We start from the raw sequence: 21,604 nt of genomic DNA on the forward strand, positions 1-21,604 counted from the left end.
CTCTCTTGCTATGGAGTTTAGCAAACACCATTACTTGCCTAGAGACAGTAATACCCACACACAATATTTATTAATATAGAATACTTTTAAAGCATCAAATAGCACTTCAACAAGTTTGTTCTGAATCCCAGGAGGATACAGATAATCATTAAAACCGGTATACTTGTTACAGTGACTAACGACAGATATTAAAGCCAAATTGGGGGGGGGGGTGGCGGCTTTGGCCTTCTTCAGTCACTGAGATGTGAATAATCCCAAATGTAAACATGAATTACCCGTAGTTTTTAAATGCCACCCTGATCTACGTCAAATCTGGATGTGAAATAAGTGGGTAGGTTCAGTTATCAGCTCCTAGATCTGTGCCATGCTCATTGCAAAAAAAGCAGAAGTTTTCATGAAGTTTAAAACTAATGAAATGAGAGAATGGCATTGTTTACATTTTAAAAATAATAATGTGGTGGGCATATTAGGAAATAACCCCTCTATGTTGTCTCACCGCAAGGATGCCAAGGCTGACTGGGCTGGAAGGCAGTGCTATTGCTTGCATCTCCCACTTTCCCAAAAGTGTTAATGAGAATCCCAGCAGTGCCCCTCCTGCAGCTGCTACAGGCTAAAGGAGATAAATTACAGCTCTAGAGTGTTTGCACATTTTAAGGGTACTTAAGGACTTCCCACAAGGGACTGAAAATGCCCTTTCCCACCAAGACCCTATCACTAATAATGTGACCCTGTTAGATTAGATTAGATTAGATTAGATTAGATTAGATAAATTTATTGTCATTGTCCGTATATACACAGTATACACAACAACGAAAATCAAACACCCAAGACCGGATTCACATACACATTTGCACGTATCTCCAACACTCTCATCCTATTCAGACATAATCTATTAAAACATACATAATCCAGAATATAACACAACCTATTAAAAGCATAGCATAACCTAAAACCTATCTCATTCCTTACTACTCACTGCTTGCTATTTCTTACAACTGGCCCTGAGATCATTATTTAGTGCAATCAGAGCTCTTGGATAGAAACTATTCAGAAGGCGTGTGGTTCGTGTTTTCATTGTCCTGTATCTTCTGCCCGAAGGCAACAGTTCAAAGAGGTTGTGAGCAGGATGGGTGGGATCTCTCAAGATATTGTGTGACTTCTTCAAGCTGCGAGACGTGAAGATCTCATCCAGGGTTGGCCCCTCAGATGCTGGTACTCTAAGCACCGGGGGAAGCAAAATCTTTGAGATGTCACAGGATAAGCAGAACACAAAATTAAAGTAACTTAAACAAAAGCTGTACCTCCCCCCACCGCACCCCCCCCCCCAAAATAGGGTTCTCAAATGTGAAAACAAACTGCAGCCCTAACAAGGCACTAAAGGCAATAAAGTCTGTACACAACTTGCATGCTAAAAATTATCATTAGATCTCTCTGTAGCAACCAGTTCCCAAGATTCTGTCATATCCCAGTATTGACAAACTGGAGGATGTCCCAAGAACTCCCTTGCCAGACAGATTTGCCTGGCACCATTTTTATTAGCTTTTCAGCATCAGTTGAAAACTTTTTTATTTGCCCAGGATTTTTAAATTGGTGTTGTATATTTTTTATGCTGAACTTTGAACTGCTGCTGCAGTTCATTATTCTCAGTAGTTTGGGGCATTTACTGTGTTTTCTGTTCAAACTCTCTGAGCTCCAGTGCCAAAGAGTTGCAAAGATATGTTCAGACAGATCATTACGAGTGATTCCAAATCATAATGAATTAAAGTTAAATGATTTTTTAAAAAGAGCCAGAAAAAAATTCTCTTCATAAATCCCTTCTGTGATCAATCAGATGACTATCCCGAAAAAAATCTTTTATTTATTTTGTACAGTACTTGCACACTCAGGAGCATTAAACCTTAAATAACCTTGTGTTGAATGTATCTTCTGGGCCTCAAAGCTCTGATAGCTCAGGGAAATGCTCAATATGTGTGTTTTGCTTCATTACCATCAAGTGATCTCATAGGTAGAGCTAATACAACGTAGTACCAAGGGGCTGGTTTTCACAACCCTGACTTGCTGTGGTTTTAAATTACAGATGCTTATTGCCTCTGGCTGTGACCGCTGAATTAGTTTTCCTAAACTTGAGCCCAACCACAGACTTGAGAAGCACTGCAAGCATTTGCCTTGCAAGTAAGTATTTTAAGTGTTTTCAGCAATAAAACACCCAAGTAGGACATTCTTCATCAGGAGTGGATTAAAACATCAGCAAACTTTGCATCTCATTCTGGAAAACAAGTTTCTCCGCCCCTTGGAAATATTCTTCAAGAGACCTCCCCAGCCTGAACTCTGTAGGAACAATTTTTTGTTTGCATGCATGAGATACAGATGGGAAGTTTATGAAGATTGCATGGAGCTCCATGTGTGTTGCTTTAGATTATATAGATAGTGCTACTGTATAATCCCATTTATGGGGTTTTTTGCAATGGAGAATGAAATTAGTAAATTTTCATTGGCCTACACACATATATGCCAGATGATACCTTTTAAGTATACAGTGGTACCTCGAGTTAAGTACTTAATTCATTCCGGAGGTCCGTTCTTAACCTGAAGCACCACTTTTGCTAATGGGGCCTCCTGCTGCTGCCATGCCGCCGGAGCACGATTTCTGTTCTCATCCTGAAGCAAAGTTCTTAACCCAAGGTAATATTTCTGGGTTAACGTATGTAACCCGAGGTACCACTGTACATCATTTGTACCTCAAAGCTGCAGCTGAATTTAAAATCTTGTTATTTCACCAAGGGACATAATAACTTCACAGAAATGCCCTTCTCTTTTAGACTTTTTCTAGAGCAAATTTGTACTTGAGAACACTGAACAGAAAAACCAAGTTTTCCACTCCAGAATTTTAGCAATAGCTGGAAATAGTATACTGCTGTGCATTCATTCTCTTTACACACACATACACACACCCCAAATAGTAATAGTAAGATGGAGTGTAATGTCTGCAGCAGGGGTGGGGAATCTCAGATCAGGGGGCCCAAATGTCCATGATGGAATGTAATCTTGGGCTGAAAAAGGCTCCCTACCCCTTCAGGTTCTGAACCCAAGCGGGTTGTGAAACATCTCAGTAGAAAGAACGCAATGTGTCTGTCGTTTAATTCAATAAATCATTAAGTTTGTTGTACTAGCCAAAGGCATTACAATTTGCCAGGCTGCAAACCATAATAGAAAACATTCACCAATAATATAAACAAACATCAATAATATGAAGGAAGAGAAATTGGTAATACTATCAGCTAGCTCAGACCTGGCTCAGCTTCAGATTCAACTTCCAAGTCTCCAGAACAATTTATAGCAATGCTGAATCGTTTAATTTTATTCACAACACAAACCAAAGGCTATGTAATATTAGCAAAACAAGACAAGTATGTTCTCAAAGGCAAACTGAACCATACTCCACTACAAGAACTCAACCAAAATGTGGGAGCTGATGTCTCTCAACAGGAACAAAAAATCCAACAAATAATCTTGCAAGAGCCCATGCATGTCTGTATTTAACATTGTTGTGACATATTCAGCTGTATCCGTTTTCTAAAGGAATAAATCTCAATGAGCCAAACAACAGCCATATGGTGACAATATTTTGTTTTGTTAACAATCCTGGTGTTCAACAGCAAGACAAAGACATGAGAAATATCTTTAAAGTCACATCTGAGTACCATTTAATAGAATGGAACTGCACTTGTGCAGCAATATTATTCTGCAATATTATTCAATTGCAAATCATTCAAAGGCCAAAGAAAACAGCACTCACTGCCCATTAAACAACATGATCCAATAGTGACAAATGAGTCATACATAGAGGGTGGAAAAGCCCTATACTTTTTCCTGCATTGGCTTATACAGGAAATAAAGGCACTGGAATTCATGGGTGAGCAACCAGTTAAAGGACTCAGCACATAAGCATCACACAAAACACTACCAAAACATTCTACGTTCTAAATCTTATATCAATAATCCAAAAAATGAGAGAACAAAGGTACAAGATCTACTGCAGAAGCCACAATCAGAAAACTCATTCAAATTGTGTCCAAAAGAAAGATTCAATTTTTAAAGTTCCTTTTGTAGTAGATCTTGTACCTTGTTCTCTCAATTTTTGTATTATTAATATAAGATTTAGAATGTAGAATAGTTTGGTAGTGTTTTGTGTGCCACTTATGTGCTGCTTACTTCATACTGGTCTAATACGAGAATTGGCAGCATAGGTTCATTTCTTCGTTAAAGGACTCAAGCAGACAAGTTAAGATTTATTGAAAAGGGAAAGAGGGGAAATTCAGATTAGAGCCACAATGTTTGGGAAGAGAGGGTTAACTCTGTCTTTTCCATTTCCCCATCTGAATTGATATGGTGAGGTGCAAAGAGAAGTTCTGGGAGCAATTCAAAATGGCATGGGGGAAGAGTGTTAGCCCTCCTGCACAATCCTGCAACCCAGAGCCCAACTCTTCCTCCTTGTTTTTGTATTATCCAACTACTTTTTCAGTATTACAGAAGCAAGGATTTAATCTATGCTGCACAGAACCTTGCTATAGTGTGACTAAAACCTAGGGGAGCGAACAGAGTAATTGGAAATATTTTGCAATAACACCCACAATCCCTTGGAGTCATCCTTGTGGTTTAAGAAACTCAAAGGGGTGAATGACAAGTGGACAAGAGTAAAAAAAAAAAAAAAGGTCTCAAAGTGGCCTGTATGAAACACAGTACGATTCCAAAATAGAAACACTGAATGTACTCTTGTTACTTACGGAAAATATTTTAATAAAAACATTTTTTTAAAAAAATGATAGAAACCTGTTTGGTCCTTCCACAGCATGACAAATTGGGAAGGGAAGTGTTTGAGCAAGGCACAAAGCAATGACAAATCGAAAAGAAAGGGACTGTATGATTTGGGGTCATGGCTGATGCACGGGCAATGACTGAACTGTTCCATCTGTGAACTTTTTATAATTACTTAAGGCTCCTTTGTAGGTTTTGAGGTTTTTTTGGGGGGGGGGTTAAGGATACAATCACACATTTAGCAAAGAAATGATTCCTTTACCATTCTCTTAAGTTATGTGAGAGCCTGCGGAAAACAAAATCCAGAAACAAGAAAAAGCTTCTCCAACACAATTTTTTTAAAACAAAAACCCTCAGAAAATTTAAAATATTCTCTATCCAAATTACAGTTTCTCCCTTTTTGAATAAATAGTGGCTCTCCTTTTAAAGATAGCTGACACACATACACGTATTAGGAGGGGTTCTAGCTCTGTATTTATGTATAAACAGCAGTTTGTGCTAGATGGCCTATAACCTGCCCCCTAACTCAAATGTTTCTCGTGTTTCCCAGGAATAAATGATAGTTGTTTTACAGGTACGGTAATTGCAGCTCAAATACTGGATAATTCTGTCTTCAGTATGTGAATGAAAAGTGTTACTAGTTCCAAATAGATACAAATATTCTTAATAGTACTCTGTTTATATAGTTATTGTTACTAAAACTGATACAGTATTCCTTAGAGCAGGTCCTTAACTTTGCTTTCTCAGAAGGTGTCACTTCTCAAGAGAAGCTTGTTACCAGGTTAGTGTGTTTCAGCTCTAACCCCTATGCATGGGGACGCAGGGTACAAGTTATAAAGATTCAACCCGAAGTTTAATTACATGTAAACTTATTGAAGATTTTGGAAGCAAGTTTCATTTCCGGGGAGAGAGCTTCCATGCAAACCTTTCTTGGCAACCTGAGTTGCTTCCCTCTTCCAACAGTAATCCTAAACAAAATGCATTAAAACCAGTCAAAGTTTGCTTTCAAATTCACCTGCTTAGCAATGAGGCTTAGAAAGAAATAAAGTTGAGTTTTAAAAAGTGTTTCATTTCCCCCAGAACACTTTGAGCATTTTAAAGTGATGTTTTATCACCTTATCAATTTCCCCCAGCAGCAGCACACACCTGGCACCACAAGTAAGATAATCCCGATACACCCCAGTCCTCTATCCAGGGATTGCTTCAGGCCAGTCAACCTTCCTCTCAGTCTCTCCGACTGCACCCCTCCCTCTGTGCTTTTCTGACTACAGCAAAAGAGGACCGAATATTATGCCTGCCTAGGCCCGCCCATCACAGATCAAAGAATTCGGACTGGAAGGAGCAGATAGAGATACTTAGAAGAGAAGATAATTAGAAGAGTCCCACAGCAACGCCTGGCCCCTGTGACCAGGCAGTACAAGACTTCAGCAGGCTGCACAAACTCGACCTTGGGTTGGATTCCGAAGCAGTGCACCATTGCTGGGACTTCCACCAAACCAGTAGAGCTCCCTAATCTTTTACTCTCCCTAAACTCTAACTCTGTCCCCCTTCTCAAAGTCGCTTTGGGGAGACAGTGCGAGAGAGTCCCTCCTGCCACTTTGCTCTGTGCTTCCTATACCGGCCCCGACCCACAGGAATCTGGTGGAAACCAGCTTGCAAGCACATCTTTTCTAAGGTAAAGACCCACTCTGGTCTGACCTGACCTACTTCTTTAGGGGAGACATTGTGGCTGGGTGAGGTGAGGGGACCAGCCGGGGTCACGCAAGATAAACCTACTGTTTGCCCTGCCTTTCCTCCACCAGTTTGTTCCTCAGCATACCAAGACTATGTTGAAGAAGGGGACCCATTAACTTTGGAAATTAATTTCCTGCCAGGCTTATTTTAACTAGCCGAAATACTTGGACTGAAGCCGAGTGAGCTGAGGAAACAAGTACACGGGATGAACTGCGTTGTGAGAAAGATTGCCTTCCTGCAGCTTTGCCAGAATCACCTTATATCCCTGACCTCATCCCCACATGCTCCTCCATGGGTCACAGGAATAGCGAAGCAAAGAGCATCACTGGGCAACTGCCGAGGTGCCTTCTCTTCAATCCAATTGTCCCTTTAAAAAACCTGGGATTAAGGGTGGGGGAGAAAGCGAAACACTCCAAGGGTTCAGGACTTCAGCTTGTTTTTGCACAAGACTGCTGCACCACTAACAACTGTCTTGAAGGTTAGAAATTCAGCAGGTCAAGTTTTCCTCCACACTGGGAAAAGCTGTGTCAATGTATTTTTTCGTCTCTTGTGCACAATGTCTCTTGTGCAGAATGTATTTTTGTCTCTTGTGCACAGGTGCACAGGACATTGGGGGAAAGAGTGGGAAGGAGAGGAGCCTTAAAATGGTGTGTGGCTTTACTTGAACCAGGGTTTAGCCACCTATTAAGAAATACAGGAGAGAGCCTTTCTGCACATGCGGAGCATGTTTGACTTCCCAGCCAGGTCACAAATCGCTCACCCATTTAGCATTATACTAAGGGTATTAATCTGCCTGCAAGGACAGCAGAAGGTTCAGTCCCAGAATCTGGTTTTAATACTAAGGCTCAGAATCAGGCCAGAGGCTTGCAACTCATTGCTAAAACAAACTGTTCTGTTTGCAGACAACATGTAAGCGATATCGCCAATAAACAAACTAACATAGCAGAGTGCCTCTGAGCATGTACGAAGCCTCCAGTGCATAAACCCAGACATATCCCACCTATCTGAGATGGGTCAGGCAATTATTGCAGTGTGGGTGGGAGGGAATCAACTGCATTTATTGCAAGACACACCACTGTATATTTTGGCAACTAGCGCGCCCCCCCCCCCATGTGAACAGACTCCACTGAACAGGCTTGCATCATTTGGCCTCCCACAGCCCCTCATATGGAAGGTACCCCAAGGGCCATCTAGTCCAACCCCCTGCACTGCAGGAATCTCAACTTGGTGTAGCCTCCATTCATAGCCATAGCCAGCTGCTCTCACCTAAATCAAGTAAATAAATAAAAAATACTTAACTAAAATTACAAAACTGTAGAAAGATTGTGACAGATTTTTCTAACACCTGTGGTAATTTAAAACAACTTTAAACTCTGAATCTGCTAGACAGAGTTAGGCAGATCAAGACAGATGAGGAGGAGGACAGGTGCGTGTCCTGCCTCACTCCCCCCCCCCCATATAAATCCATGCCCCCATCCAATATGAAACCCTACCAGTTCCTGCTTAGCTTTTGCAAACGTTCTCGCAGTTTTCTCGCTGCGCCACTCCGAGGAGCCCCTTTCACACCTGGCTCTCTGCCTGCGCACCTGTGGAGAAGCTGCAATTACCAGAACCCTCCAAGTGTCCCTATTTTCCCAGGGACCGCCCCAGATTTACAGAAGGCATTCCGGTTTCTGATTTGATCCCGGAATGCCCCTTAGGACGTCCCTACATCAGAGAATTTTGGAGGGTACATGGCTATTAGGATGCTCATAAGGCGAAACCGTACAAGGAGTCCCTCCTCCTCCTCCTCCTCCTCACTCACCGACGCACTCGTTGGCCTCTCGGGCGGTGGCCCTCTGCCAGGGCCGGTCGTAGTGGAAGGGCTTGCAGCGGTCGCACTCGGGCCCGGCTGTGTTGTGCTTGCAGTCGCACCCCAGGTTGTCGTCGCGGTCGCGCACGCAGCGGGAGGCGTGGCCGTTGCACTTGCAGCGCCCGCCCACCTGCAGGTCGGAGACGGCGTAGTAGTAGGAGTCTCGGGCCAGCTCCGAGTCGTCCTCGTTCTCGTCGCCGAAGGTGTGCAGGCGGCTGAAGACCACCTTGATGTCGGTGGCCGTGACCCAGTCCTGCAGCACGGGCGAGTTGTCGAAGTCGTGCGCCGAGGGCCGGCCGTCGAGGGTGCTGAAGGCGATGAGGCCGCCGGCCAGGGGCCTCATGTCGGTGTGCGAGTCGGTGCAGATGGCCTCCTGCTCGTTCTGCTTGGTGATGGCGGCGCGGCTGGGCCGGTTGTACATCTTGCGGCACTGCGTCGAGTAGAACTGGAAGGGCACCCACGTCTTGCCGAAGTCCATGGACTTGGCGATGGCCATGGACTCCGGGCGCGGCGAGCAGAACTGGAGGCTGACGTAGGTCACCTCGAACTTCTTGCCCAGCGCCAGCGTCAGCGTCACGTTGAGCGGGTGCTGCACGTAGCTCTCCGACTGCCAGCACGTCAGGTTGTGCGGGTTGTTGAGGTCCGTGAGGTAAGCGGCCGGGCGCGCGCGCTTGGGGTCGGCCGCGTCGCACAAGTGGCAAGTGCGGCTGCGCTCGTCGCCCTTCTCGGCCAGGACGCAGTAGCGCGCCTGGGGGCGCCCGCACGTGCTCGACACCTTCACCTCCTTGCCGAAGGCGGCGTTGACGAAGTCCGGGATGCAGCGGCGCGGGTGCCCGTTCTCGTCGTAGCAAGGGTCCGGCTGAGGAGCCGTCTGCACCGCGAACATGCTCAGGCCGCCGCCGCCGCCGCCGCCGCCGCGCACGCCCTCCGCCAGGCAAGCGGCCACGGCGGCCAGAGCCACCAGCGCCTCCCAGCCCGCCGGAGACATGCCGGGTCGCCGCGGGAGGGCGCGCGGAGGGGGGAGAAAGGGCGGGAAAGCCAACCTGCAGCGGGGAAAGTGGAGAGAGAGAGAGAGACAGAGAGAGAGAGAGCGCGTCAGCCTCACAGGTGCTGCCACTGAGGGTGAATTAAGACTGGCGCTTGCTTGGGCTGGCCAATGAACAAGTTTGGGCGGAAGAGCCGGAGCGGGCCGTGGGCGCCTTCCAAGCTGACCCGGTCGGAGTGGGGAGCGGTGGGTGGGGCGGGGCGGGGCGGGGCAGGGCGCGCGCGCGGGGAGGAACCTGCGAGGCCGAGCGCGCGAGCCGCTGACCCACTTTTGACGGACAAGCAGCACCGCCCGCCTCTTCACGCGGAGGGAGATTCCCGCTCAGGTTAAGCGGGGCTGAGTCAGCCGAGTTTTAAGTTGAGGCCGTTTCTCGCGCTCTCCTATCAAGTCCCAACTTTCGTCCTTGGAACCTGCGAAGTATTCATAAAGGCGCTCAAAAGAGCCTTCAGCGTTTTTCCTGTGTTTTTCTAGGCGCTAGACCAGCGTTTCCCAAAGGTGAGGGCTCCAGCTGTTTTGGGACTACAACTCCCATCATCCCTGGCTAGCAGGCCCAGTGGTCAGGGATGATGGGAATTGTAGTCCGGAAAAAAAACAGCTGGCGCTAGAGAAAAGTGGCACGTGGCACACTATCTAAAGTGTCGACTCGAGAGTAAGGCCCGTTGAGCTGTGCTTAAGCGGGAGAGAAGGTGAAGAAGTCTCTGCTGCATGAGCCAAGTGTCACTGAAGACACATCGCTACAGATAAAGCTGTATTATACCACTTTAAATAGCCATGGCTTCCCTGCAAGAGTCCTGGGAACTGTATGTTGTTAAGGGTGTGGAAAGCTGTTAGGAGAACCCTGTTCGCAGGGGTACAATTTCAGAGTTGCCGATTGATCGTTAAACCACTCTGTAAATTGTAGTTCTACGTGGTGAACTGGGGTCTCCCAATATCTCTCAGCACCTTTAAACTACGGTTCACAGGTAAATGGCATTGCTGCTGCTGCTACTACTTTAAATATATACTGTACCGCGAATGGGGCCTGAGAGTGAGGACTTGATTCAAGATAAAATGCTACAGATTTTATCTTGCCAGCAACATCCTCTGTCCTAAAGGGTGGAGGAGGAGATGGAAAGGCGTTCCGCTGAAGCCATGAGGATGAGGATCCATCGACTCCGAGCAAGCAAACCCCCTTGCAATCCGGGAGGTGGGCGCCCGCGCAACGGGCTTGGATGGTGCGCGGATTTCCACGGCAGACTGTCCAGTGGCTTGAGGGGTGTGTGGCGGTTTCGGCAAGCGAGAAAGCAGATGAGAGAGAGCCCCAAGCTACCTTCAACTGAAGTCCCACTGTCTGGAAAGAAGTTCTGCGGAACCAGTAGGACTCCGTTTTAAATGGACGACGGGGCGCCTTCAGACTGAGTTTTCCTAACGCATTCTAGTACTTCGACCACCTTCACAGACACCTGCTATTAGCCCTTCTGAATATGGGTCCCCATCCCACACGCTTCTTCCACAGAGAACGCCTTCCTTCACTCTTGGGAGGGCCTTGCCCCGAAAGCCATTTAAAGCAAACATATGCACCTCATTTTGATGCAGGCAGAATATTTAACAGCCATTAAACTGTTCTGCAATTAGGGGAAATTGGGCGGGAGAATTTGAGCCGGCAGACCCAATTTATTCAGGTCTTCGAAACTCATGCACGTGGGCAGTCCCATAATGTCTGGAACTTTTTACTGCGTAAATAAGACCCAGTGATTTCTGGTGCATCTGAACCAGTAGGTTCTCTCTTAGGTAAATTAGCGCAACAGTAATGAAGTTCAGGACACAGGAGCCTTGGTGGTGCCTTCTATGCGAGGGACCAACAGCAGAAAATCGCTTGTGGGACTTCCTTCCATTGCAAGTGGCGTTCTGGGCAATCCTAAACAAGTCTACTCAGAAGCAAATCCCACTACGTTCAGTGGTTCTTATTCCCGGGAAAGTTTTCGAGGATATCCGCCTTGGAATCACAACCCTGCAGCCTGAACCTGTGCGTGGTTCAGCCCTTTCAGTGGGAATCGCCCAAGCGAGCGTGCCTAGGATTGCCTTCGCTTCTATGCGACACTAAACCAAGCGGTGTGGCTTACTACCAGGCTTGTGGTTCTGGTTGTCAGAGGATGAACGAGGGAAAGTGGAAGGTGAGGAGAGAGAGGGCTCATCTCAGCCCCATCCACAACCCAGTTCGTCCGACCTACCAGGGTTTAAACGGAGCCATTCAGCGAATGCTGCTGCTACTAGTGAGTAAGCCCCATTGAAGACGCTGGATCTGACTTCTGAGTAAACATGCATAGGATCGTACTGCACATATCTCTTAACGAGAGAGAAACGAAAAGCGGCGGATGGGACTCCAAAACGGCTCAGGCGGAAGAGGCTTTTTTCAGTTATTCCAACTGTATTGGCCAAGAGAGCAAATTGCTCTTTCCTTCGCTCGAGAAAACTCGCTGCCCTCGCCTGCTTAGGAGAAGGCGACTGAGCTTGGGGCTGCTTTGAAAATGCCGCCTGAGTTTCGCTCCAGCGTCACACACACACACACACCCTAGCAAGAAGGAATCTGGGCACACTGGTGGCCGAGAGAGAGAGGTCGACGTCCAGCCCACAAAAGTTGGAACAAGGCATGCGGGAGGCTCCCCAGCTCCGGGAAGCATCCTGCAGCCTCCGGCGGGAATTTCCCTGATCGGTTCAAGCGAGATAACTTATCCGGAAGCGCCACCCAGGACTCCGTCCCTCGCACCCGAGGATCGTAGAAACGCAGACCGACCAACAGTTCATCTGTCTAAAAATGCTGCTCCGCACAGTGGCTCTCTGGAGTTTCAAGCAAGAGTCTTTCGGGGCCCTACCTGGCGACGCGAAAGAAGGAACCTTTTGCGCGCAAAGACGTGGGCTCTGCCCCGGCGTGGCTCTTCTTCACGGAGAGCTGAGGCAGCCGCGACTCTCTTAAAGAGACCTCCACCCCCCCTTCCCTCCCGCCTCGAAGCTCCCCTCCGCCGCCCTCCTAGGGTCCCTCCGAGCTACCTTGCTTGGTTTGGCAGCAGCAGCCGCAGCTGCTAGAGGGCGGGCAGTCGTTTCGCGGGTGGCGGACTTGGTTCTTCGGCGGCAGCTGCAGCCAGCGGGCTTCGGTGGCTCAGGGGTCGCGCTCGTTGCCCATCGTCCGGCCCCAGCGAGCGGCCAGGCTCCGTGGATGCCCGGAGCTAGTGACGCGCCCGGCTCGGGCCGAGGCTGAGGTCATCCCGGAGGAGTGACACCCCGTGGGCTCGCGCGGGGGAAGAAGCGACGACATCCACTGGGGGGCTGGCAGGGCGCGCGGCGGGAGGGAGAAGGGGCGGCGCCGGAGGGGGAGGAGCCGGGGGAGGGGGAGTTGGCCAGCTACTGCAGGATCGGGCCCTCCTAGGTGGCTCCTTCCCCGCGAGCTCAGAGGGTCGAGACTGGGCAGTCAAGAGCCGTTGCGCAGGGGAAACCGGGTGAGCGAGCGCGGGCTGCCGAGCTTTGCGGCCGGGAAGGAGGGCGACGCGTGAAGCTCCTGTCCCGCGGCCAAACCCGAGCTTGGCTGCCCTAAGGGAGACCGAAGTGCCTCGCGCTCCGGCTAGCGTGGAGGAGCCCGGGAGAAGGGAAGGGAAAAGCCTGGGCTTCGTCCCGACGAACTGCTGTTGGGGCTCAGCTCCTGCTGGTGGAGTTTCTAAGGAAGGACTGGGTGCATCCCAAGCCGGTTAGCCACCTGGGGCAGGGGGAGGGGGCAAATCTTCTCGCTTGGTAAATCATACATCCCCGAATTCCCGTGTCCAAAAAGATACCACGCACAGGGACCTCTTTAGCTACCTCCGGCCGCGCTGCGCTGCCAAACTTCCCACCAGCCTAAAATACTTAGTCGAAAATACTCCGCCAGACAAAACACGCAGCCATCCAGCTGGGCTCCAGAAAGCCGTCAGCCGCCCTCCTCTTCCCTCCTGCGAGTGAACTAAGCGTATCTGTTGCTCACCTCCCGGGGCAAACTCGTGCGAGTTGTTAAAATACCCAGCGCCTTCTTCCTTGCTGGAGGCAAAACGACAGTGTTTTGGCAGCGAGAATCGTCAGAGTTCCTTTCTCTTCCCACCAACCGGTGTGTTTTTTCTTGCCTTCCTTTATTCCTCCGATGTTTAAAGCCGACTTCGAGCGACACACCCACACCCCTGGTTGTTCCAGGGTGTCGAATCCTGTCAACCTGTCTAAAGAACATCTATTACCAGCTCTTCCTGCTGTTCGTCTATTACTTGCATAATAAATCCAGCTGCCTTTTATTGTGCACCCAATTATGTGCTCATTACAATTCCTTGGGGAGGAATTCCGGTGTTATCGCTGTTCTTTGGGCAGACCTGTGTGGCGAAATCCCGTCGTTTCCTAACAAGTCCTAGCTTCCCACAAGCACCTCACTCGCTCTTATGGAGCGTTTGTCGGACTCGTTGGATACAGAGGGTGAAGTCTTGGCTCCATCGCCAATTTCTCGTACTGTGTGCGTATATGTGATTGTAGAGAAGTACTTTTGTATATTGGGTTGTGTTTGGCGGTGGCTAGCCAGCCTAGTTTCGCCCAGACTGCGTGTTATGAAATGTTATAACTGAATACACGCACTGCGCACACCGCGATCCGTTTGTTTGGGATCCCATTCAAAGGCCGCAAGCGACTCGCCAAGAAAAAGGGTGAATAGGCATCACACGCACGCAAATTCCCAGAGCCCACGTAGAAAGTCCATTCGCTCTCCAGACTCTTCCGAGAAAGCTGGACACCACCACCTCACCTCTGCTTCCAGAGAGATTACTTCTCTGGCGCTGTTGGCCGGGAAATAAGTTTTATTGCAATATCTGAAAGTGACGACTCCTAGCACCGATTCCTCTGCTAGAAGCCGCCCTGCCTAGATCCCTCGCTACAGCCCAGGGCCTAGACGTGACCCTCTCCCAGTGCTGATCCGTTGCTTTCTCAGTTCTGTCACCCTCAGCACACCTGCCAAGGGCTACAAGACAACCAACCCTCCCTGAAATCCCCGCTTCCACGCAACTTTGAAAGGCGCGAGAACCCTGGTCTCTTCCACCTCTGCAGTAGAAATGCGGAGGGATGGCAGCTCAGAAGAGGAACTGAGTCTCCCAGGGGAGGAAAGGTCCGCAATGTCGTAGTAAGGTTCAAACCCGGCACGAGATTTAAAACGGAGTTTTCCCAGGGCTGGCAAGGGCTGCCTTGTTGGAGCCCAAACCTGCATTGGGATCCTCGAACTCAGGCCTAGAAGGAAAACCTGGTTCTTCATTTTAAGTGGGTGGGGAACAGTGGCGAGGAGAAGGCACTCTGTACATGCTCAGAGGTACTTTTCTTTATAGGTTGTCCCGTCTGTTTCATTCGAAAGAGGGGGGGGGGTGATATGGCCACAGGTGGGAGAGGATTCTAAATGGGCGTGGCGAAAGGATGAAGGTGGAGCCACGAGGCCCATAGCGTCTGCAAAAAATAAAAAATAGAAATCCTCTTCTGACACAACGGCTGGTCACTCTCACGAGCGCACATACACTGATGCACTGAGATTTATATTTGTTCTGTTCGTGTACGTACACAGAGCATGAAGTTGACTAGGCACTGTGTGAAGGCAAAAAAGCCTGTAGACAGGAATGCACAAGTACCAAGAAAAAAGGAGAATGCTTTCCTCTTGAGATGCAGCTACCTTAGTCTGCAGAAGAGGTCCACTCGCACCTGCCCTTTTACAGTCCTAGTCAGTCTATCCTCCCCCGGCCCTTGTCCTTTCTCTTCAAGCCAGCCTGTCGGTCAGCTAACCAACTGAAATTGGTTTTTTTTTAGCGAGGGTCTGTCCACTACCTCTGGCAGATTGGATTAGGACACCCTGGTGCCTGTGCTCTAGCCACGCATCCGTTTCCTGCACGGAGGATCCTTTGCAACGGGAGATGCGCCTACTCTCTCCAGAAAGACACACACACAAAAATCATAAACACAGAGTAAGCTGAGATCCGCCAGCTGATCGAAGCTTTGCTTCCGGGTGGAAAGGGCTAAGGATAGCGATGAACGGGTGTTTTTAACTGGCAGAAAAGAAACTACAATATCAGACTTCTGGAAGAAGAAAAAGCCAGAAAGGTAGCCTTGTTCGTCTGCTATAGCAATAATAATTAAAAACAAAAACCCACGCCTCCCCCGCTGCCACCACCAAACTAAATTAGAGGCATTGTGACACAAACGTTGGTGTACTGGAATCCACTGCTGCACCTGAGGCACGAAGGGTTATGCGCAGTTGGCGGAGCAGGGCATGTTTTCTACAGGGCTATGGGGACCGGGGGAAAGGTATAAACAGTGAAGCCGAAGGTACAGTCAGTGTCAGCTACATCTCTATGCAAAAGCTCAAATGTATATAAGGTCAGCCGATGACCGAGCGTTCAGTGCAAGCTGCAGTAACTGGAAATAATACAGTCTTGCAAGGTTCGCCATGTGCTAATTTGGTGCTTGTAACGTATGTATAAACGGGAGGGCGTGTTGGGAGACCCTTAGATCTCGGCTGGGATTAAACTGCCGAGTAAACTCCGGAGAGAAGTTAAAAGGTTCCCATCGATTTGAGGCGCTGGATGCTGCGGCTGACAAGCGGAACGCGCTCGGCAAACTATTTGTAGGAGCTGACTCAGTTAGTATGTGGGTTCTAGGAGGAGGCAAGGGCAGTTGGGGGGGGGTTCCTAAATCGCAGGGCGGATTGCCTTGTAGTTAAACAGCGCAGCAAAACGAGCTCCAGCCGGCTGCCAAGGACTAGCGCGTCCCTTAGCACCCTGTTACATTATTCCAAATCACCCCAGGCAGCACATTTTCTTGTAGCTTCTTTAATTCTAAATAGGCCCGAGTTCCTACTTTCATACAAACTTCCTTCTGCCACAGCGATCTATGAATTAATTCGTTGATTACAGATGCAGAATATGGGGCCAAGCGCCTCTCTTTTCAGTCTGGCCTTGGGCCGGTTCCTATCCAGGGCGACTTCTGCAATAATAGCTGCTGTTTGTAGTTAAACTGTGAGTTGGATGATGTTTTTGTTTGTTATTCATTCATTAATATATAAATGAACTTGCAGCAACGAATCTCAAAACGCATTACAAACAATTTCAAAGGTATCACACTCACACACATACACACATAATGAGATCCAGCCAAAATTAAGTGCTTTGAAATCCATTTGCTTTTAAGCCGGCGACACGAAGCGGGAACCTATAAGCATGTTCAGCAGGAAGCAGGGCCAGCTGAGCGCACTAGGGTCTAGGCTACATACTAGGACAGGTCTGTGATTCCCTTCCAGGAGCTTTTAGGACTTTAGCCTTACACAGACAGCTAACTTCCTCACATTGAAGTCGATGGGGCTAAAAGGTACTTAACGTCGATGGGCTCGAGCTCCGAGTTTTTGCACAACGAGAGCCTAGTTTTTTGCTTTTTAATGTGCTGGTGATAGTCTTGCGAGCAATGGAAGTGCGTTTCTTGTTTAGAAAAAGCCACTATTTCCACAACAACAAACAAATTGTAATATTTAGTGGAAAGCCATTGTGAACATTTCTCTACTCAGGCACTGTAGAATTAATTTCGTTTTCCCATGAGATGTACGAATAAAGGGCGGTATACAAATTCAATTGGTGATGATGATGATTCTATGATTATGATGATAATGGGCCCTTCTAGATACCCGTTTCTTCCCCATCCCGCCTATGAGGCTGCTATGAAAAACACAAAAGATTTTCACTCTCAGATTTTCAGGACTGATTCTTAGTTTTAAAGGTAAACTATTCGTTTATTCTAATGATATTCCGATCTTTAAGGTGTGCATCGCTGCGCTGGTGGAGCCAGTGTCCCGTTTGGATTAATAAAATATAACTACCTCTAGAATCTGAGCTGCTATCTGGATGTTTTCAGAACTGTGAAGCCTGCCGTTAAGAGTTGCTTTTGCAGTTCGATTTAAATTTGTAGGAGTTCTGTCAAAGCCTGCTCATTTAGCATTGAAGTGCAAATATGCTGGCTATCAGGAATGCAGTATCCGCATTTTACAAAAAAAAAAACCCCAAACAACAACAACAACAACAACAACCAGGCAACAATAATAGAGAAACTAAACGACTTCTGATCGAGACTCCGTTTTTCAAGGAAGCATGCAAACTGCTAAGAGATTGCACTCGCATCTACCCCTTCCTCGGGTCTTTGCAAATTCCCCATCCCCTCTCGGTCCGCAATAAAGTCTTGAAAGGAAAACATCCAACAACTAGAACCGATCCAAAGGAGAGGGGAGCATTTCTTCAAATATTATTCCTGCACATACAGTATATTGGCCTTATAGAAAGGGTACCATCCATAATGTTAAAAGAAGAGGCTCTCCACCTCACCCCAAACCCTGTGGGTGGCTGGAAGGGGCGCGCGGAATTTTTCTGCTTTAGCCACAATTTATATTGTGCTGAGCGCTGTTCAGCAATCAGAAAATAGGGTGAAGGAAGGCACATATGTACGTAGCAGAACTTTTTTTAAAAAACTTTTGTCCTCTCTTTGAACCTGCACTCGGGTGGGCAACATCCCCCCCTTTCCCCTCCTCTCTTTGCAGGGTCTTTTGCCTGCTTTCGCTATAGCGAAGACTTCCAATCAGAGACTTTCCCCCCTTATTCTTCTCTCTCGCTCCAAGCAGGCATTGCTGTCCCTCGTCTAAGTAAGGAAGTTGGTGCAATTTGTTAGAGAGCTTAAGACGCTAATCGCGTCTATCCCTGCACGATGCTGAATAGTTTCTGCCCCAAGGCGCACAGGATCGGGTTGCGCATCGCAGCCTAAGAAGCAGAATAAGGAAATCTGGCGCAGCTCTTATTGCACATCCAGAAGGCCTTCTCTGGTGTGATTTCAAATTTATTCCCCATTCTCCTCCTCCCACTTTGCCTCCAGAGTTCAGGTAACAGCTTGGAGATCCCAATAATCCTCTTCCTTGTGGGAAAAATAACTCACCCCCTAAGCATCTCCCCGTCACACCTCTTTGACCCCCTTCCCCCTGCAACCCCTAATCACTCAGTAAGGGTCAAACTCCAATAGTATAGTTTTTAGATTATTTAATTTTCCAAAAAGCTGGGACTCCCACTGGAATTTAAATATTATTATGAATAATAACAAAATTGGTCCCTTGTAAGCAGACATGGCGTTCCTTTCTAAGGCTACAGTCCCCATCCCCATGCCCTTACCAGGAAGTAAGCCCTACATATTGAATTCTATGGGGTTTATTTCAGAGTAGACATGGTTAGGATTGCAGCCTAAGGCTTCTCAGACACCATGAAGGGCTCTGGGTTCAGATCAGGCACTTTGCAATTGCAAGAGTAACTTGCAAGTGGAGCCCCAGATCAGCTGGGGTCTACACCTATAGCAAAACAAGTGGACGCTTATATATGCCAATTTGGGAACTATTGGGGGCGGGGTCACCTGGAATCAGATGCTAAAGGACTGTATGAGAGGTATACATTTCAATTTAGTTCAACATGAAGGTGGTTATAAGCTGCTTTTAAAGAAAAGATACTTTGCAAAGCAGTGTAAACTGCCCTCCACATCAATACAAGTGTTATTTAAAAATATCTAAATGCAGCCACGCTTCACGGTAGTCAAAAAGCTAGCATAAAAACAACCAGCCAGCCTAGCATCAACTTGACACACTATCCACAATTTATTAAAACATCTTATCTGCCGCCCAACTTGCATAAGCCACTGAAAGCTACAGAGGGTGGCAATGGGGGAGCAGTGTGAGTCTTCCATGTAAAAATACCAGTTCCACAAAACCCCCAGCCAGGAACTAATTTGATGGAAAGGTCACTTTGAGGAGGGGAGCTGGTGATGATGATGGCCTTTGAGCAAGTACCCCTGCTATAGCTGAGCCATCAGCACCTTCTAGGTAACAGTCCTCTTTCTTTTGCAATTGTGCAACCAGTTCATATTATTCAGATTTGTCCCCGGGGACCCTAACCCTTCAAAGCCCTCCCATATCCCCAAACCCCTTCCTTACACCCACCCTCTGCCCACAATCCCTATCAATCCTTTCTCACCCCTCCCACTTCTCTTCTCACAAAACCCAGACATTTCAAGAAATCTCATACCCAGGCCTTTCTAAAGAGATGCCCTCTGATATTTGTATTGCACTCCAGCCAGATCCCTCCGTCTCTGGGGTTTTTATTCTGCAACATACTTTAGCCCAGTTTAGCCTCGTCTCTGGGGCCAACACAGCCATCGCTTTGTTGCCAGGGCTGAATTAAGACACACTGAGGCCCTAAGCTGTGTCGCGTTGAAGAGGCCCCCAGAGCATTACCCAAAAGATGTGTATTAGTCTAACAGAAAGGGCAATAAAAATAGAAGTAATGACATTTTACATTTGCATAAATACTAGTGCATAGTTGAGGATGCAGCCAAAAACTAGCAAGCTAGCTAAATCATGTAGCTTGCCACAAGCCTGTTTGCATATGAAATAACTTCAAATGGCTATACCTTATGATTTCTTACTTATCAAATATGGAAACCATATTATAGTTAAATCCGTAGAAGTTTAAATGCAATATATCAACTAATGGTGTAGGCATGAAATATATATTTGTGATGCAATAATGATGTCTGTTTTTCCTGTTTCTATTATTATTATTATTACAATCTTGACAATTAGTGTTGTTGTTTGTATTTAGAGGCTCCTCATAATTTGTGGCCTTAACTGTAGTTACCGGTAACTTTTCTTATGCACAAATCCAGCTCTGTGTACTGCAGACCCTTGCTACAGCCCAGGTCAGCCCCACTACTCCCCAAAGCGGTATCTGCTTCCACTGGTTGCCTAGGTACCTCCATACAGCCAGTTTTCAAAAGCTGGCTAGCTTGCCACAGCTCTTCGCTTAATGACCATGCAACATTCCACTACCAAATTATAGCAAAATATATATATTAAGGTTAAGGGGGGGGGACAACAACTGGATAGTATATTGGAATGGAAAACAGTTTAACTGCAAAATTAAATTTAACAAAATATATATTTGACCTAAGGGATGCAGGTGGCACTGTGGGTTAAATCACAGAGCCTAGGACTTGCTGATCAGAAGTTCGGTGGTTCGAATCCCCGCAACAGGGTGAGCTCCTGTTGCTTGGTCCCAGCTCCTGCCAACCTAGCAGTTCGAAAGCATGTCAAAGTGCAAGTAGATAAATAGGTACCGCTCCGGTAGGAAGGTAAACAGTGTTTCTGTGCACTGCTCTGGTTCGCCAGAAACGGCTTAGTCATGCTGGCCACATGACCTGGAAGCTGTATGCCGGCTCCCTCGGCCAATAAAACAAGATGAGTGCCGCAACCCCAGAGTCAGCCACGACTGGACCTAATGGTCAGGGGTCCCTTTACCCTTCTTTATATTTGACCTACATTTATCTTCTAGTACCAGTTAGTGCACAGCGAGCAGGATTCTCTATTAAGCATCTTTCACAGGTAAGTGACAGTGGGTTTCTCTGCAACCTCTGCCTCCATTCTAAAATTTTCAGGGTTGGTAATTTCCAAAAAAGCTCACCATCAACCCCTTTGCAATCAGGTGGTGTGGCAGCTACTCCTCCATTGCACCAAATACTGTATGAAATGCAGCCAGTTTTGCTATTTCCTTCTTAATCTGACTTGTGCCTGGCTCAGAAGTACATTATTTGGGAGTGAAAGAACTTAGTGAGAGTATGGCTAAATAGCTGAGCAATGCACCGGGAGGCCTCTAGCTCAAATCTCACCTCTGTTATGAATTCACTAGAGAAAACCTCTCTCAGCCTTTGTCCCTCTTTTACAGTGTGGGGAAAATGTTAAGACTGTACACACCCACCTTACAAGTTTTCATTTTGCTGGTTTTGCTTTCATTACCTATGTTCTCCAAGCAAGAATTTATTTTGATAGGAAAGTGTTTACCTTCTGGAGTGTCTGTATTGGCAGCTTGCTCTTAAACAAGAGTGGTTTACTAATGCTTTCGTTACACTCTCTGCTTTGCCAGCCTGAAGGAATAACCTAAACCTGCAGTTTGGAATGATGTGATTTACTGCTGAAGTTACTTGCTAAAACCCTATCCTGTCTGAGAATGCAGATGTCAATATACCTGGTGGTAATGCATGCCAATCATTCTGAGTGATCTGGGGGAGGAGGGTGGCTC

The 21,604-nt window shown here is 47.3% G+C and overlaps 1 protein-coding gene across 5 annotated transcripts in view; it reads right to left on the reverse strand.

Annotated features, from left to right (window-relative positions):
* NTN1 (netrin 1) overlaps positions 1-21,604 on the reverse strand; it is a 131,107-nt gene that overhangs the window by 100,844 nt on the left and 8,659 nt on the right. For 3 of the 5 annotated variants that reach the window (XR_014153091.1, XM_081848687.1, XM_081848684.1), the window contains one exon: positions 8,354-9,444. Coding sequence is in view for 4 of the 5 variants with exons in the window: in XM_081848687.1 (XP_081704813.1) it covers positions 8,354-9,389 (1,036 nt within the window). In the remaining variant the exon portion in view is untranslated. Of the gene's footprint in view, positions 1-8,353; positions 9,445-12,473; positions 12,732-13,434; positions 13,708-21,604 lie in introns of those variants that run through there. The other 2 variants (XM_081848686.1, XM_081848685.1) reach the window with 2 other exon arrangements.

Source organism: Podarcis erhardii, assembly GCF_964252035.2.
Source record: "Podarcis erhardii genome assembly, chromosome: 2".
Taxonomy (NCBI): Eukaryota; Metazoa; Chordata; class Lepidosauria; order Squamata; family Lacertidae; genus Podarcis; species Podarcis erhardii.